The 16,081-nt window shown below is 48.0% G+C and overlaps 1 protein-coding gene across 3 annotated transcripts in view; it reads left to right on the top strand.

Moving 5' to 3' along the window:
* LOC120827814 (myosin-10) overlaps positions 1-16,081 on the top strand; it is a 38,083-nt gene that overhangs the window by 9,266 nt on the left and 12,736 nt on the right. For 2 of the 3 annotated variants that reach the window (XM_078084598.1, XM_040190924.2), the window contains exons 4-15: positions 7,891-7,918; positions 9,669-9,771; positions 10,128-10,160; positions 12,038-12,130; positions 12,725-12,788; positions 12,928-13,026; positions 13,451-13,594; positions 13,714-13,809; positions 14,143-14,261; positions 14,464-14,616; positions 14,780-14,953; positions 15,192-15,365. In XM_078084598.1, coding sequence (XP_077940724.1) covers positions 7,891-7,918; positions 9,669-9,771; positions 10,128-10,160; positions 12,038-12,130; positions 12,725-12,788; positions 12,928-13,026; positions 13,451-13,594; positions 13,714-13,809; positions 14,143-14,261; positions 14,464-14,616; positions 14,780-14,953; positions 15,192-15,365 — 1,280 coding nt within the window. The remainder of the gene's footprint in view (positions 1-7,890; positions 7,919-9,668; positions 9,772-10,127; positions 10,161-12,037; positions 12,131-12,724; positions 12,789-12,927; positions 13,027-13,450; positions 13,595-13,713; positions 13,810-14,142; positions 14,262-14,463; positions 14,617-14,779; positions 14,954-15,191; positions 15,366-16,081) is intronic. The other variant, XM_078084599.1, reaches the window with a different exon arrangement.

Raw genomic sequence — 16,081 nt, 5'->3', positions numbered from 1 at the left:
GGCCTGGTGCTGAAGAGCTCTTCCTTAGGAAATGAGGTCTCTGGTTGGGGCAGTGAGGCCTGAAGGGCACACGCGGGGTGACAAGACAGGTGTGGAGGGTCGATGGAGGGGGGGCTTTAAAACAAGATGGTTGCATGACTGAACCACACAGACAACATCTGTAATGGCAGACACATGTGGAGTTCATGCAGGATGAAATCATATTTCTGTTAGGGGATAATGCACCACGTCTGATATATGGTTACGTTCCTCCCCACATGTGCAGTGTGAGCCAACCTGGACGGGTCAGCGACCGGGGAAGCTGTTTGTCAGGAGTCGTGCGTGTGCACGGGACAGTTTTATGGAAAGCGACTGAAGAGTCCTGGCTTTCTTCAGCCGTATGTTTGTGAACATTCTTTCGATATTACAACTACTCGGTACCCAGTTTACTGCAATCCATCCGCGTACGAGCCGCTTCATGTGACTTTGTGTGTGTTTGCGGTCGATAGTCGGCCGTGGTAGGTTTGTGTGTCTGTACTGCCTTGTGTCGCCCTCGTTCTTCGAGAGTGTTGCCATGACGGACTCGTAGCATCGATAGCAGAAGCCTCGGCACCTCGGATAGGGTTACCGGACCGGCCCCTCTCACTGACACCCAAAACGCCGACACTCTGTTTAATGAGCTACTGATGGCCTGTGTGTTTGTGCGTCTGTAAACCGAACACGATTGCGTAAATTTTGTTGCTTATCCAAGACGGCAAATAGAATCACTTCCACTTGTTGTTGTTGTTGCAGTGAACAAGTTTCACTTCCCTGTAACCTTTTATCCAATATTTCAAATGAGTTCATATATTTATAGTATCCCACTCGTACGGGTTTCCTCTTGGTAGAAACTGCCATATCTCTGCCGCAACTGCTTTCTCTCCCCTTTCATTGACCTAAAGGCAACACCCAGCAGCACGAGGCCTATTTATACTCCCCTGGAAAGCGCGCTGTTGTGCAGCGCTCGTGCTCCGGCAGCGTAAACGGAGCCGTGCGTAACTGCGGCGCCGACGTCCACGGTCCTGCACATATCGAGGGGAAAACTCTGGCCTGATGGGTCTCTAGAATCAGCCACTGACCCTTGAGCAGCGGTAGTGTGACGCTCACCAGGTAACCCTTGTTGACAGTCGGATGGACGTGATGAGGTGCGACGGCAGCAGGCCGTCTGGTAACAGTCAGTGCTGCTTAACAGCAGTCGGATCCAGACGGACGCCATAAAAAGTCCTGCGGCTTCCTCCACTCCCTCTTTACCCAGACAGATGTGGTGCTGCAACACTACAACTCGTGTTCCGTACAGAACGTTAATGAAATGCCTGCACAAATGCTTCTTCTCCATTTCACCATTCACACCAGCAAACATCCATTTGTCCGTCAGGCTGTACAGGTTTGTGCCGCGATGGATCAGAAGCCCCTTATTGCCACGAATGTTACACATACAGGAGTTGATTGAACCCGAAGTCACTCTCACGTGTAGGAGGAGAGAACACGTATTTGTTTTATTTGGACAAATAAATTTTGTTCTCCCGTATTAATAAACGATGCCCCCACCGGGAGCAGAGAATAGACCCCCCCGCTTTTTGGGTCCCGCTATTTCCAAGCTGCTGGTCCATTGTCCAGCCGGACCGCTGTGCTCGGTCGACCCACCGGTAGATGACGTCTCCCTGTCGCCGGCCGCTTCTCCTCCGCTACAGCAGTGTCAAGCTACAGATGGTCCGGCCCGTCACGCTGCGTTGAGGTGTCTCCTGCTCCCGCCTGGGCAGTGGAGCCATGGGTTTCCATTCCTCCCTGTCGTCTCCGCTGTGCCGCCATGTACCTTTCACGTATCTCCGGGGCAACAGGCAGTTGATGCGGGGAAATGTATATATTAGATTTCAAGGAATCCTCTGATTAGGCTAAGAATGTTTTCCTTCTTGTGGTTGTGTATTAGCAGGGTGCAGTTTTTTATTTAAAATCCCGCTGTGTTCCATATTTTTGCAAGTACGTTTCTTCTTTTTCCCTTTGATATAATTCATTACAATACATGTCATTTTTTTTAATTCATCTTGGACTTTCTCCAGGCTCCTGTGGTCTGAAAGAGAGACAAAGACAAGACCAGAACGCTCTCATAAGGGGAAGTTCAGCCATTGTATTTTTGTGAGTGTGTGTGTTGGATCTCCTCAATACCCTCCACACGCCCTGAGGTTCTCCCTCACGCTCTGCTGTCACTTCCGACAGGGTGGGGACATTCACATCCCCCCCCCTAAATGATGAGGGTCTATATCTGCCTGTGATCTCGGCTGCCGGCTGACGTCTCTGTCCCAGAACTGAATCAGAAGTACCGAAGCACACTTTCATCTGGAGGCGGGTGACGTGATGTTATTTATAGCTCCTCAGCTCACATGTCTGTCGTCTGTTTTCACCGCTTTGCCACTTGCAGCTTTCCCTCCGCTATCTCCATTTTCCCTTTGCCTTCCCCTATCTGGTCCCTTCCCACCCCTCCCGTCCAGTCTGGGTGGCCACATCCCTAAAGTGCCCCACGCACGCTCGGCGCTGTCCTGGGAAGTATTCACATGTGCCAGAAGCGCTTCCTGTGACCGGCTGTGGGATTTGGGGCGGCCCCCCACCCATTGGTCCCTGCCTGTAAATGCTCGCTCACATCGTCAGCGCCGTTGATTCCTTCCGTTGTTTCTGACTGGCACAAATGTGGAGTGTGTTATTTACATCTTATGATGACACAAGGTAATAGACATCAAAACCGTTCAATCTGGGCTGTTTCCCAAACCACCTCTTGCCCCCCCCCCCCCCCCCCCCATCAGTTACGATAGCAGCCTGCTGAAAACAACTCCTGTTCCACACCCAAGAGGCCCCAGTGAGGAGGGGAGGGGAGGGGAGGTAGGGGCATATGAATTCCAGCACACACACACACACACACACACACACACACACACACACACACACACACACACACACACACACACACACACACACACACGGGGGGCTGTCTGCCCTTCTGCTGGTAGGCTCCTGAATGCCTCTCCGGCAGCTGGCTCAGCAGCATTACAGTGACTAATGCCGTTGAGCTGTTTAGTCAGTGGTGGCAAATGGCCACTTGCAATAGAAAAGTACAGTGTACTCATTGGAAAGAGTTTTGTCTACGAGCCGGAGCATCTGGTAATATTGCAGTTGTTTGCCTCAGCTGATAAATAAACTGATTATTAAACTTTTTACTGCCGACAGTCGACGGTTTTAGCAGATTTTTGTGCTCACTGTAATGAGATTTCGCCGCCGGTGTATTCTCATCTTTATATCTCATCTATTTAATGCTGTGGGGGTAAAACGTATTTATTCCTATTATAATGACTTCAGCCTCACCTTCTGAGGACCCTGGAGAAAAGGGAATAACGGCGTTCAATTTAAAGGGACACTCAAGGAGCAATATTGTACCATGAATTAAAACGTAACGGCCGCCTTCAGCCTCCCGTCTCCACAGATAAAGTCACTGAGTGTCTGAGTGTCGCGTCTGCTCATCTTATCACTGCTGCTGTTGGAGGATGCGTCTCATTGCTCGTCTTCACCCAGCCGCTTAACTGTGTTTAATTAGCGTCTTAGTTCATGATGGACGCTTACTATTGTTCAGCGAGTCCACGGACCAGAACACTTCCCGCTGCGTCCACTGTCTGGGAATGTGAAGGAGCTCTGTCACACACACACACACACACACACACACTTGGAGCTTTGTCCCTCTGCTTTCGAGTAGCTCTGGGCCGTGTCCCTCAGCCGCAGGCTTTGATGAGGAAAGCAGGCCTCCAGTTGTCTGTTATCTTTGCGTTGGTACAATCAGCATCTTCCACCGTGGAGGGAGCGGCTGTGCATACATACGAATGAGTGTTGCTGTGTATTTGTGAGGGATCCCACCACGTGCAGCGAGCGGGTCACGAGAGGGCTGCTCGCCGGCGGCCCTTCAGGATTCCCTGTGTGTGTGTGAAGTGGTTGCCATGACGCTAGAATTTGTCATTGTGCGCATTTTTACGACTTCTTTTATGAAGCAAACTGTGAGAGCTGGAGCCCCAATGTGGAAAAAATGTGTCACGTGCAGCTTCAGAGACCCCAAAAGGCTAAAAGAAAAGATCATGCCTTAAGCTGACTCCCATTTTTTTCCGCTATACTTTGAAACGTGTCTGCATGAACATGGGGAGGTCACTGAGTTCCTTTCTACTTAAATGAAAACTACATTCACAGGAGAGAGGGTGAGCGCTGTAGTCAACTTTTCCTTTCATTCATCATTATCACAAGCATGAGATTAATGAGCATACGTGTGAGTGTTACGATTGTTTGACAGATGGCCGATCCACACGCACGGACTTGACGTTGAATCAGCAATTTGTAACAAGGAAGGCGATTAGTGGGTCGAACCGCATGTAGCCGGAGCCCCGTCGCTGAGGACCATTGGCAATAAATGGAACTCAATTATGATGCTTGTGCTCGGAATGTATCTGAACATCGGGGTTCGGTCCAAACAGCAGGACGAGGGGAACGTCTCGGTGGTTTAGTTTAGGAATCCTCAAACATTCTCAGCTCGCAGCTTAACTGAGACATTTCGTTCACTCGTTAGAACCGCGGAAAAAATGAATTACTGTGACTGTGCCGTTCGTATTGCAGGGTTCTGTCTGTTCACTACCGTGGCGGTGAGCCGTGCTTCAGTTTGTGTAAAATGTGTGTGTAGCTCGGAGAATACCTCACTCTGATTTAAAAAGTGTGTCTTTACACCAGCACCACCACTCTACTCGACTATCACACCTAAAATCCCCCCACATTTTTACTTTTACCCTAGCGTGAGGTACGAGGTTTTAATCCGTTAATAAGAAACCATGTGTTTTAATATGAATGGGAAACGCCACAGAAGGAATGTGTGAATAGTTTACAGTAGATTACATGTATGGGTATTAAAACCGAACAATGGTGAGACAGGGGGAGTCATGAGAGCGATACTGAGGCCATACCAAGGTGAACGAGGTCGATGATGGGGGGGTTATTGTGACCAACGGGGCTTTTGTGGATATGGAGCGAGACGGGGGGCTCTGGAATGTGAAGAATGAGGGTTTTCTTTTCCTTTTTTCTAATCCTCGTGGGGGATAAATTATGAGCAGCAAGGGGAGCCCGGCGGGCCCGTGGATTAACACGGGAGTCTAACGTTTGTGTGAACAGGTGTTGTAATGTGTTTTCAGCCTTTATTCATTCGACATAACGTCTGCAACAAGCTCTGAGAATAAGGGTCTCCTCAGGGGCCGCGCTGCTCGGTAGGAGTGACGTGTTCCACCCTCGCTGGACTTCACTTCGCTGTTTTTATCTTGTATTCAAACAGAGCCGTGGTCCGGCACAATGTGGGTGATTGATAGCGCCAACTCATTTCCACCTCGTATTAACAAATTCCAAGTGATTGGCTGCGAGTTGCTAAGGAGGAAATAACCGGGGCCGCTAAAAGATCTGGGGAAGTGATGAAATTGCAAACAGCTGTCGGTGTGGGGAAGTGATTTTGCTCCCAGTAAGTTCCCGCTCTCTGCTGGTCTGTGCGATCGGGCTGTCCACCATTTCACGGGAGGCAAACGGAAATGAGGTCAACAGAGACAGCAGGGGGGGGGGGGACGCATACGGGCGTGTGAAGACTTAGCGCGGCAGTGATGAGCTTCTGGAAAGGAAGAGCACATCCAGTTTGATTGCGTCTACTTTCGCCCACGCCAGGCATGGCCCCCTGGGTAAATATGACCCGGCAGTTAGTTGCCGTGGTGATCGAGGAAGCGGCAGCTGCCAAGAGGGCCGAGGATGGGGGCGCGGATTAGATGGATTCACACACTCACACACACTCAAACAGCACCGATCGCGTTAGAGCGAAAGTGAACCGTAACGAAAATATGAACAACTCAATGAGATGTAACAACGTACGATTCCCAACACGCATATGTGTGTGTGTGTGTGTGTGTCCGTGTGTTTGTTTGCCCACTTCAGACTGTGTACATGTCACTTGCTCACACACGTCTCGAACCTTATTTTCATACTTTGGCCTCAATGAAGAAAACAACAATAAGCCGCTTCATGTCAGTGATCAGGTCAATTAACACGATTGGGTTGAGGTCATCTTCTCTCACAAACTGAGCAGAGATTCCTTCATAATGATACGTGGGATATCTTCACGCTGTGCACTGCCGCTACACGCATTCTTCTGAACTTCCCTTTGTATTTGCCGGTCGATCCATGGCATCAATTATTGCTCAAGCTGCCACAACTCCAAACAAATGGCCGCTGCTGTTGCCAGAGAGATGGAGCATGTGCACCAGCGGGTTCTTCCCCCTTATCTGCTCCATGGTGTTTATCAAGGCTTCAGAGCAACACATGAGCTAACTACATGGGCATTTGGGCCGCATCAAAAGGTCCAGACTGCCACTTTAAATAACTATTACATCACAATTGGTTGCACATTTGTTTTCGATCTCCCATTTGTAACAGATTGCAGTCGGGATGTAATTTCGGGGAGCGTGAGGTCAGACGTGAACACCGGCCCTCTTTAATCACGTATAGTTGATCACAGGCCGCTCACTTGGTGTGTATTTGGTTTCCGTACTCACAATGTCATGGAGTGATGCTAGAGGCCGGCGTCTTCCAAAAATCCGCATTAGGTGAAAAGATGAGCTTCTGGTTGATGTGGCTGTGAAGGACGGACAGGAAGAGCAATCAAAGTTTGACCTGCGATTCAAAGGTGGCAGCTCATCCATCATTCCTGTTATTTCAGCAGCCCTCATCCAGCATAAGTGAACATACATTTGTTTTATTCCTGCATAGTTGTGTGTGAGCCTGTCTGCCTTCATCGTCTGACTACACACACACACACACACACACAGATAGACGGGGCCAAACTCCTTTGTCGCCAGCTTTTGTCACCCAAGGGAGGTTCACAAGTGCAGGGAACACAAGGTTTTCTTTGTTGAAAGAAAACACCTTAGAGACTGTCTGGCCGTCTGTGCAAACGGACCCACATCGACACGGTGTGATTTAACGGGTTATAGGAGACAAATGTGTTATTCCGGGACAAAGCCCACCGCTGAGCGCTTCATCCTTCCAGTGTGTGGTTCTTGCACTTATGTAATCCATCAGGGGTTCTAGGTAATCGTAGTCTTTGCTGAACCGGCTTTATTCAAGAATGATGGAGGACGAGGCGATCTAAAGAGCTGCAAAGGGAAAATGTTTGAATGAAAAATGTATCACAGACATTTTTCGTCTTCAGCTGAAGCTGCATTGTTGCATCTCTTAAGCCTGAAAGGATGAGTTAAGACAAGACAGCTGAAAACAATGGATAAGTAAGCGATGGGGTTCCACCGAACGAACACAACTCCTCTACAAGACCATAACACTTTTAAATCCGCTTCTGTCAGCTGATAGACGTGTCCCTCGTCTCGCTGCTCTGGTCTTCCTGGTTCTTTGTCGTGCCCAGCGGGACCTTCAGGGTGGAGAGGTCACACACTTGAGTTGGCGTAACTAATCCCGTCATCTGGACGTCGCTCCTCCTTGAATCCCTCCGCGTTGAAAGGTGTCAGAGCTTCGGTGTGGGTTTATGGTCATAACTCAGCATGGCATCTGGCTGAGGAATGAGCTGGTGGCTGTGACACTCTGGATTAATGAGCCTTTGGAGTCTTGGAGGAATATTTCAGTGTTTCCAATTGTTTTGGGGGAAAATAATTGTCAGTTTTGTTTCTTAATATCAATCCTTGTATGCAGTCTGTTGTTGTGCCCAGTTTCAGTAAGAATAATTGTGTCATGGCTTGACCAAATACAGTCTCTCATAGTTGCAGAGTGAGAATATGGATCAATGCTGACTGTGTTTTTTCTGTTTTCTCCAAACAGATCGTGAGGACCAATCCATCCTTTGCACGTAAGTACCGCGCCCCTCAGCTTTCTATTACTCGTCCTGCTCGCCTCTCCTGAGGTCATTTCTCTGCTCGGACAGATGATCCGTTCTTTGTAACCGGTTCTGCTGATGAAGCCGCTCAATGGCCCGGTAAAGGACACCCTTTGGAGATGAAGGTTACGCAGCTGCACCTCAGTCGGGTTGTGTTCTGTGTAGACAAGGAGGCCTCAGGATCAGCACCTCTGATGGTCTTCCTGGTTGTTCTGGCTTCCTCCTCCCTTCTTGTTTCTCTCACCCAGAGTCAGTCGGCCGGCTCCCATCGTCCTGCTGTTTTATTTAAAGACCGGTTTCAAATAGCTCTTTGCGGATGCTGGGTCACTGCAGCGGCTCTACCCACCGCTGAGGGAGTTATGAGTGTGGTTTGGTGGCGTGCCTTCGTCGTCTCTGGCAGAGAGCAATTAAGTGCAACACTCTTTTTCGATGTGGCTTTAGTTGGCTCTGCCGATGCCGACACAACACCTCCTGTTGGACAGTGGAGCCATTTTACCAGTGTCACTTTTTGATAGGTAGTGTGGTCGACCAGAGTACGGTGAACCAATCAGGTGGATTTTTCTTGTCTCGGGCTGCTTTAATGATTAATTTCCCTGTTGAGATCAATACACTTTGATCCCATCTCATCTTTTCCTTTTGTTCTTCTGCCTTTACCTTTGATATTGAAGACGTACCACCACGCAGTCCCGATACCGTGTCAGATGCTACTTTTCCTCCAAAGGAAAAGCTTTTTACGGGTCAAACTCTAGTAAAAATACTGCATCAACTTGCAAAAATGCAGTTAAAACACCACAAGCATATATAGTATAGCATATATAGAATTACAAAAGCGGTGATGTGCTCACAATAACATGTCTGGTTTGAACGCCCGGCTCCCACCACTGTACTGTATTGTCAAACGTAGTATGAACCTGTACTAGAAGGCCCCCTAATAAGAGTTTTAAGAGTCGTGAGAAGATGTGAGGCAGCAGTATTCAGAGTAATGGGTCCTGCAAACCGTCAGCCCTTAAACCTTCCGCCTTCCCATCTTTCCTATAGAAATGTTGTGGGACGGTCAGTGAAAGGTACTCTGACACTAAAACTATGAAGACATCAAGCCAAACTGGGATGTGTATCTACGTTGACCTATATATGCCATGTCTGTATGCTGGGCTTTAAAGGACTCGCCCATCAAGTGCGGCAGCTGAGACTGCAGTGGTCTCAAAGCTAATAGCCGGCTACACTAAAGCCACCAGTATGAAGATGGATGCAGGGCTGCCGGCCTGGTTTCCAGACCGGCCGCGCTTATTTGGGCTCTGGGACCCGACTGCGGCAGCTGGTGATTGGCTCTGTCAGGACAACAGCTATCATTAGAGACGGCCCAAAAGCAAAGCCTGGAAACTTTGGAGTAAACGGAACCAAAAAAAACAACACAGCCAACACTTCCATTTCTCTTTGGTTACGCCTTGTTTCAAGGTTAATCCGGTTATTTATGGTTATTTTGGTTGGGGTTTCCTGGTGAGTTGTCCGTTCCATGCAATGTTGTGGGCAACTTACACCAGTTATTTCGAATTGTGCTACGTAGGGTTCATAACTGTTGCTCACAGCTCTTGGTTTAACGACTGCTCACAAAGAGTGATGTCATTATTTGCTAGAAGTGTCCTCCTTTATTCCCCTCACACTTCTGCTGCCTCCCGTCCGTCCAGGTGTGTATTCATGCCGTCACCCCCCTCTTTGTTTTCAGAGGTGAATCAGGAGCAGGCAAGACGGAGAACACGAAGAAGGTCATCCAGTACCTGGCCCACGTCGCCTCCTCGCACAAAGGACGCAAAGACCACAACATTCCTGTGAGAGCCCCACTTCCTACACTTCTCCTAATCTGTGCCCTCCTCTCCTCTGCTATGCGTCAGATTGGAATTACCCTTGCTGACAGTCCATCTCCTCACCTCTTAAATGAACAGCGGAAAGAGCGTGTTGGTATTTGTGAAGTAACTCTGCACATCATTGTTGTGACTTTAAGGAATAGTTTGACATCATGGGTAACACACAGCCTAGCTCAGTAACATACGATTTACCTTTTTCCTTTGTTTAATCAGTACAAAAAACTGTTACTCTGCTCCACGAGCTTCCTGGAGGCCTGAAGGCTCCTGTGACATAAAGCGCTTCAAGTTTTAACCTTTGCGTTTTGTTTATCCATAACAAGCAGCCCGAGTCTCCCAAAGCATTCAAGCTCCAGGCAAGTGTACCTTCCCGCTTCTTTAAAAAGAGTGTGTGTGTGTGTGTGTGTGTGTGTGTGTGTGTGTGTGTGTGTGTGTGTGTGTGTGTGTGTGTGTGTGTGTGTGTGTGTGTGTGTGTGTGTGTGTGTGTGTGTGTGTGTGTGTGTGTGTGTGTGTGTGCGTGCATGCATGCCCTGATGTAAGCTTTCGTCCTCGTGGGGCCTTTGTTTGTCTTTTCACATGTTTATTTGAAGCACCCTGAATCTGCCCTTAAAGCATGATACTAAAACACTTTTGTTTTATCAGTTGCTTTGGGTTTATTTGGACAGCTGGGAATTGAGACGTTTTATTAGGAGCCCGTGTCAGTCAAACGCAGAAGAAGAGACCACACCAAAGAGGGCTTTTCAAGCATTAAAGGGAAAATGTGCCACCTTTGCTATGAAGTGTTGATGGTCAGTGAAGTCCATTGCAGCAAACATGAGACGTGGGGTTTATTTATAGAGGTAATGTACTAGAAATGGAGAAGAGAAGGGGACAAATGACTCATCGGCCCTAGAAAGTCACCCGTTTATTTCAGTAATGTGAACATATTTTACATTTTATATGTTGTATTATACAGCATGTGACGAAACATGAAGGCAGTGGATCAAGTATTTCATCTATTGGCGCAGGTTTTCCATTGGGGATGTAACCTAGATGCATGTGTGTGTAGCTAGAACTCTGTTTAAGTTGTATAACTTTGGTGCTTTCTATAGCCTTGTCTGTGATAATATTATTCTAGTATTCACATTTATTTCTCTACTGGGGCTCTGCGCCATCTCACGACTGTCACGCTCTGTTTCTGTGCCCACTCTTACATCCTATAACCGTAGAAGCAAAGTCTTCGCTGCAACATACGACCTGCAGCTTTGAGCGCTCACAATCTGGCTGAACCCTTTAGCGTACCGCGATTCAGTAGCTTTGACCACCGGCCTCACTGACCGTATCGCTGCTTTCCCTCTGCGTTGCATTACGGCTTCCTCTGAGCAGGCCCAGAGGAATGTAGAGGCATAAGGTGGAGGACAGACGTCTGGAAGGAGGAGGCGGGGGGCTGGGGGGGGGGTGGTGGTGTAGAGGAGGTAAAGCAGACACAGAGGCAACCAGATATTTCACATTTCTCCCAGTTAGAAAAACAAATGGCACCGCCTGTTTATTCTGTGTGGTTTGTGCGTCGTTGCCAGTCGGAGGGACTGATGGACGTGTGAGGAGCGGCGACGTTGCTGTGCGGGAACCGTGTTTCTCTGTGGTCCGGTTTTTCTTGTCACCGGGAGTCCCAGGGCAGCGTCCCGGAGTCCGTTCAAAGCGGGCTCTGATGTGCCGTAGGGTCTATTGCTTGGGGGGGGTTGCGTCATGTGGCGAGCACGTTGAGGTTTTCCGGGCTAGAGGGGATTTCCAAAAGCCAAATTTCTATCCAGGATTCCAGATTTGGGAGGACGCCATCCTAACCCCCCGGCCCTCTTATATATAGGGTGTATCATCTTAACCATAGGAATGTGCAGACCGGACGAAGGCTCTCACTAATCAATCCAAAGCGACCGCAACCTCGGAGCATATGTGGAAACACACTCGCTGTGTTGCCTTTGTGGTTTCATGAGCTCCGTCGGACTGCTCCGTAATCTCGGCCCACTAGCCCTGTTGAGTCCCTGACAAAGATCACATTGTGCTGCCGTTCTCTAAAGTGGAGCCAACTGAGCCGCCATACATTGCTGACTTTGAGAGATTGGTTTAGCATATTAACAAGGATATTTACTTTCTATCTAAGCCCGACCAGCTTGTCTATGTTCTATCAGACTGACATTTTGTATTAACAAAAAGCGATTATGTGCTTTGCTTCTTACCGCTCTGTCTTTCTCCACAGGGTGAGCTGGAACGCCAGCTCCTGCAAGCCAACCCCATCCTCGAATCTTTTGGCAATGCCAAGACGGTGAAGAATGACAACTCGTCCCGCTTTGTGAGTTAACCTTTCCAGTTTATATGGTCATATCTTTGATTTAACCAACTTAACAGATGTGTACAGAGAAAAGTGAATTATCTAAACCCAAAACTGCTTTTTGTGGCTTATTTATATAAAGTATCTGATCTGAAGAAACTGTTAAAAAGCAAAAGAATGTCAAATATCTTGTAATAATAATAATTTCCTAAACAATCTACAATTTTTGTAATTGACTGAAGCTGCACTTTTAATATGTTGTTCTTTCTTTAAAATGTTGCTGTAAGCGTTTCCTTTTTCAGTGACTGAACAGCGTGGCCGAGCTTAACCACCATGTCTTGAATGAATCACATGCTGTCCCAGACCACTACACACATACTCACACATTCACTGTCGGGGAAACCACAGGCATCCCTGAAATTCTGTCTGACCTGCTGACCTGGATCCTCTCACTGCGTCTTCTGCACAGAACGTGATGTGACTAAGATGCGACGTGCTGGATGAGAGACTAAACATATGAAACTTGCATATCAAAGACGTTTGTTTTCTAACCTGTGAAGTCTCAGCCAGTTCAATAACGGGTTTTAACCTTAACGTGTGTCTTGTTTTCTGCAGGGGAAGTTCATCAGAGTCAACTTTGACGTCACAGGCTACATCGTCGGGGCCAATATTGAAACTTGTATCCTTATTCTGACACCGGCTGAAGCAGCAGATGCCACGAATAGGGCTAAAAAACGACCTGCGTGTCCTGCAACAATGACCGAGTAGAGGTTTCCTGTTGTTTCATGCTGTCATTTTACCTTAACCTTTGCTCTCAGACCTTCTGGAGAAGTCGAGAGCCATCAGGCAGGCCAAAGATGAGAGGACCTTCCACATCTTCTACCGCCTGCTGGCAGGAGCCGGGGAGCACCTCCGAAGTGAGTGTGGCGTGTAGAGCAACCAGGATGATCCAAAAGCACCCGAGCCGGGACAGCCGGGTCTCCAGTCTGTGCCAGTTGGCCTCAGGCGAGAAAGAGGGCTAAAGGAAGCTGGTGTGAATTAGCGGCGGCCAACTCATCTTTTACCCTTGTTAACTAGAAATTAAGCTTGTTAGTACATTGTTTCATGATGATGCAGAACGTGTCGAGATTGAGTATGTGTTTTATGAACCGGTGGATTTAAAAGGTCTCCGGATCTCTCCCTCACTTAATTGAGTCCGTCTAACAATATAAATGACTTTTGGGGTGAAATCAACATGCATCCGGGTCCTAATACGCTCTATAGACAGAAAGTATACAAATATAACGGATAAGAGGATGCTCATTCAATTACTTAACAATGTTGTTGTTTTTTTTGTTGCAGCGGACCTGCTCCTCGAAGGCTTCAACAACTATCGTTTCTTGTCAAATGGTAACATCACCATTCCTGGCCAGCAGGACAAGGATAACTTCCAGGAGACGCTGGATGCCATGCACATCATGAGCTTCTCCCATGACGAGATTGTCTGTGAGGAGCTGTTTTCCAGATGTGCCCTGAAAGGCTTTCTATGATTCAATTTATGTGTTTCCTCTCTTCCCGTGCCATTACCTAACTCTGCTGAAATGCTTGAAATCGTGTCCTTGCAGGCATGTTGAAGGTGGTCTCTGCAGTGCTGCAGTTTGGCAACATTGTCTTTAAGAAAGAGAGAAACACCGATCAGGCCTCCATGCCTGAGAACACCGGTAAACATGGAACATGCAGCACACACACCCCTCCTCGCTCGCATGAAGGCACTATTCACAAATCCAGCAAATGATGATGTCTGTTGTCCCCCCTGTATATTATACATAAGTATATTGCAATGTTTGGATTGTCATCCGTCTAGGACGACCACAATTTGGCTCCGAACTTGTTAAAACAGAATCCAGGATTGTTTCTGTCAGTAATTTTTTTTTTTTTTTAATTATTTGAACCTAATCCCATCAGATTCTGTAAATAGTTAAACTGTTTTTGTATGAAATGGAATGTAATTTCCAGCCTTATGTAACAAGCCTCCTGCTTCTTTGTGTTTCCAGTGGCGCAGAAGCTCTGTCACCTGCTTGGAATGAACGTTATGGAGTTCACCAGAGCAATCCTCACCCCGAGGATCAAGGTGGGCCGGGACTACGTACAGAAGGCTCAGACCAAAGAACAGGTACGGTGCTGTTTAACTCTATCAATGACAGTAATGTGTCTATTCCATCTTTATTCGTACCTTTGCTTTTATACTGTTCTGTCTGTAGTTTACCTCACTTTTTGCACATTGAAGCAACACAAAGTTTACATATCGTTTCACTCACTTAGCGGGCTATTTATTATAGTCTTTTAAAGTTACTCCTCTTTGGTTGTTTCCCCAGGCTGACTTTGCCGTTGAAGCCCTCGCCAAGGCCACGTACGAGCGTCTGTTCCGCTGGCTGGTCCACCGCATCAACAAGGCCCTGGACCGGACCAAACGCCAGGGGGCCTCTTTCATCGGCATCCTGGATATCGCCGGCTTTGAGATCTTTGAGGTGCTGATTTAGATACTAACGGGACTCAAACCGCACTGTGTAAATTGTAGCTTTGTTTCTTTATTAACTGTCGGTATCCAGTGGTTCTGTTAAAGCATCTAAAGACCAAACGAGAAAACACGGCGCCAGGACCCACAATCTTCCGCTTCTCGCCTTCTTTCAGCTGAACTCGTTTGAGCAGCTGTGCATCAACTACACCAACGAGAAGCTGCAGCAGCTCTTCAACCACACCATGTTCATCCTGGAGCAGGAGGAGTACCAGAGGGAGGGCATCGAGTGGAGCTTCATCGACTTCGGCCTGGACCTGCAGCCCTGCATCGACCTCATTGAGAGGCCGGTCAGTGTTCCCCCTCTGTGTGTGTGTGTGTGTGTGTGTGTGTGTGTGTGTGTGTGTGTGTGTGTGTGTGTGTGTGTGTGTGTGTGTGTGTGTGTGTGTGTGTGTGTGTGTGTGTGTGTGTGTGTGTGTGTGTGTGTGTGTGTGTGTGTGTGTGTGTTTGTGTTTGTTTAACTGTCGGTGCGTCTCCTTACGAATACCTGTGTTAAACAAGTTTTTTTTTCTTTTTTCTCCATCTCAGACTAACCCGCCTGGTATCCTCGCCCTGCTGGACGAGGAGTGCTGGTTTCCAAAGGCAACGGACAAGACCTTTATAGACAAGGTGCTGCAGGAGCAGGGCACCCACACCAAGTTTCAGAGGCCGCGACAGCTCAAGGACAAAGCTGACTTCTGCATCATTCACTACGCAGGAAAGGTACGTCGTCCAGGCCCACGGCGCCGCATCGCATTCAGACTGCTCCGTTGGGAGCGTGGCCTTGTTGGACCTTCTGCCTTTTGGACGCCTTTTCTCGGAGGGACAGATTTAGCTTCCTTGAAGGCCCAGTCGAGCAGGTCATTGCCTGAAAACAATAGCCCAGTTGTTGTCGTACTGCTGCTGTAGGAAACTCACATCTGGTTCACATTGGTGTGCGATTTGAGGCCTTGGTGCGTGGCGGTTACATAACGTCAAGCTTTTTCAACTTTCACCTCAGCGCGGCGGTCTGCCATCTGTAAAGAGAAAGCGATACTCTCCAGCATTCCAAGCAGGACGCCTGTCAGTCGATGCATGCAAGCTGATATCGTCCCTAGAGGGCTGGTTGTTGGTCTACGTCTACCTGTCTCTTCTTTCCGTCTTGTGCGTAGATATGGACACAGTGAAAAGCATCAGTCCTGGAGCTTTAAATTGAAATCAGAAATATATAAACTCTAAATAAACCTTCTCACAGAAAAGGGGGAAAGGAAGTGCAAACACAGTCCAGTTTGCTTTTCCTCACATTGGGACTTAAACTCACATGGAATTCTCACATTCCTCATGTCAGGTTTCCGGCCGTCTGAACTATTTCTTATTACGTTCTGCTTTCTGATGTTTGAGGAACACATCCAAGTAAAAGTCATCATCATGTTATAGAGGCTAATGCCATCCACATTGGT

The sequence above is a fragment of the Gasterosteus aculeatus genome, chromosome 11, assembly GCF_964276395.1.
Source record: "Gasterosteus aculeatus chromosome 11, fGasAcu3.hap1.1, whole genome shotgun sequence".
NCBI lineage: Eukaryota > Metazoa > Chordata > Actinopteri > Perciformes > Gasterosteidae > Gasterosteus > Gasterosteus aculeatus.
The sequence above is the reverse complement of the archived record's forward strand: the minus strand, read 5'-3'. Positions and strand labels throughout refer to the sequence as shown.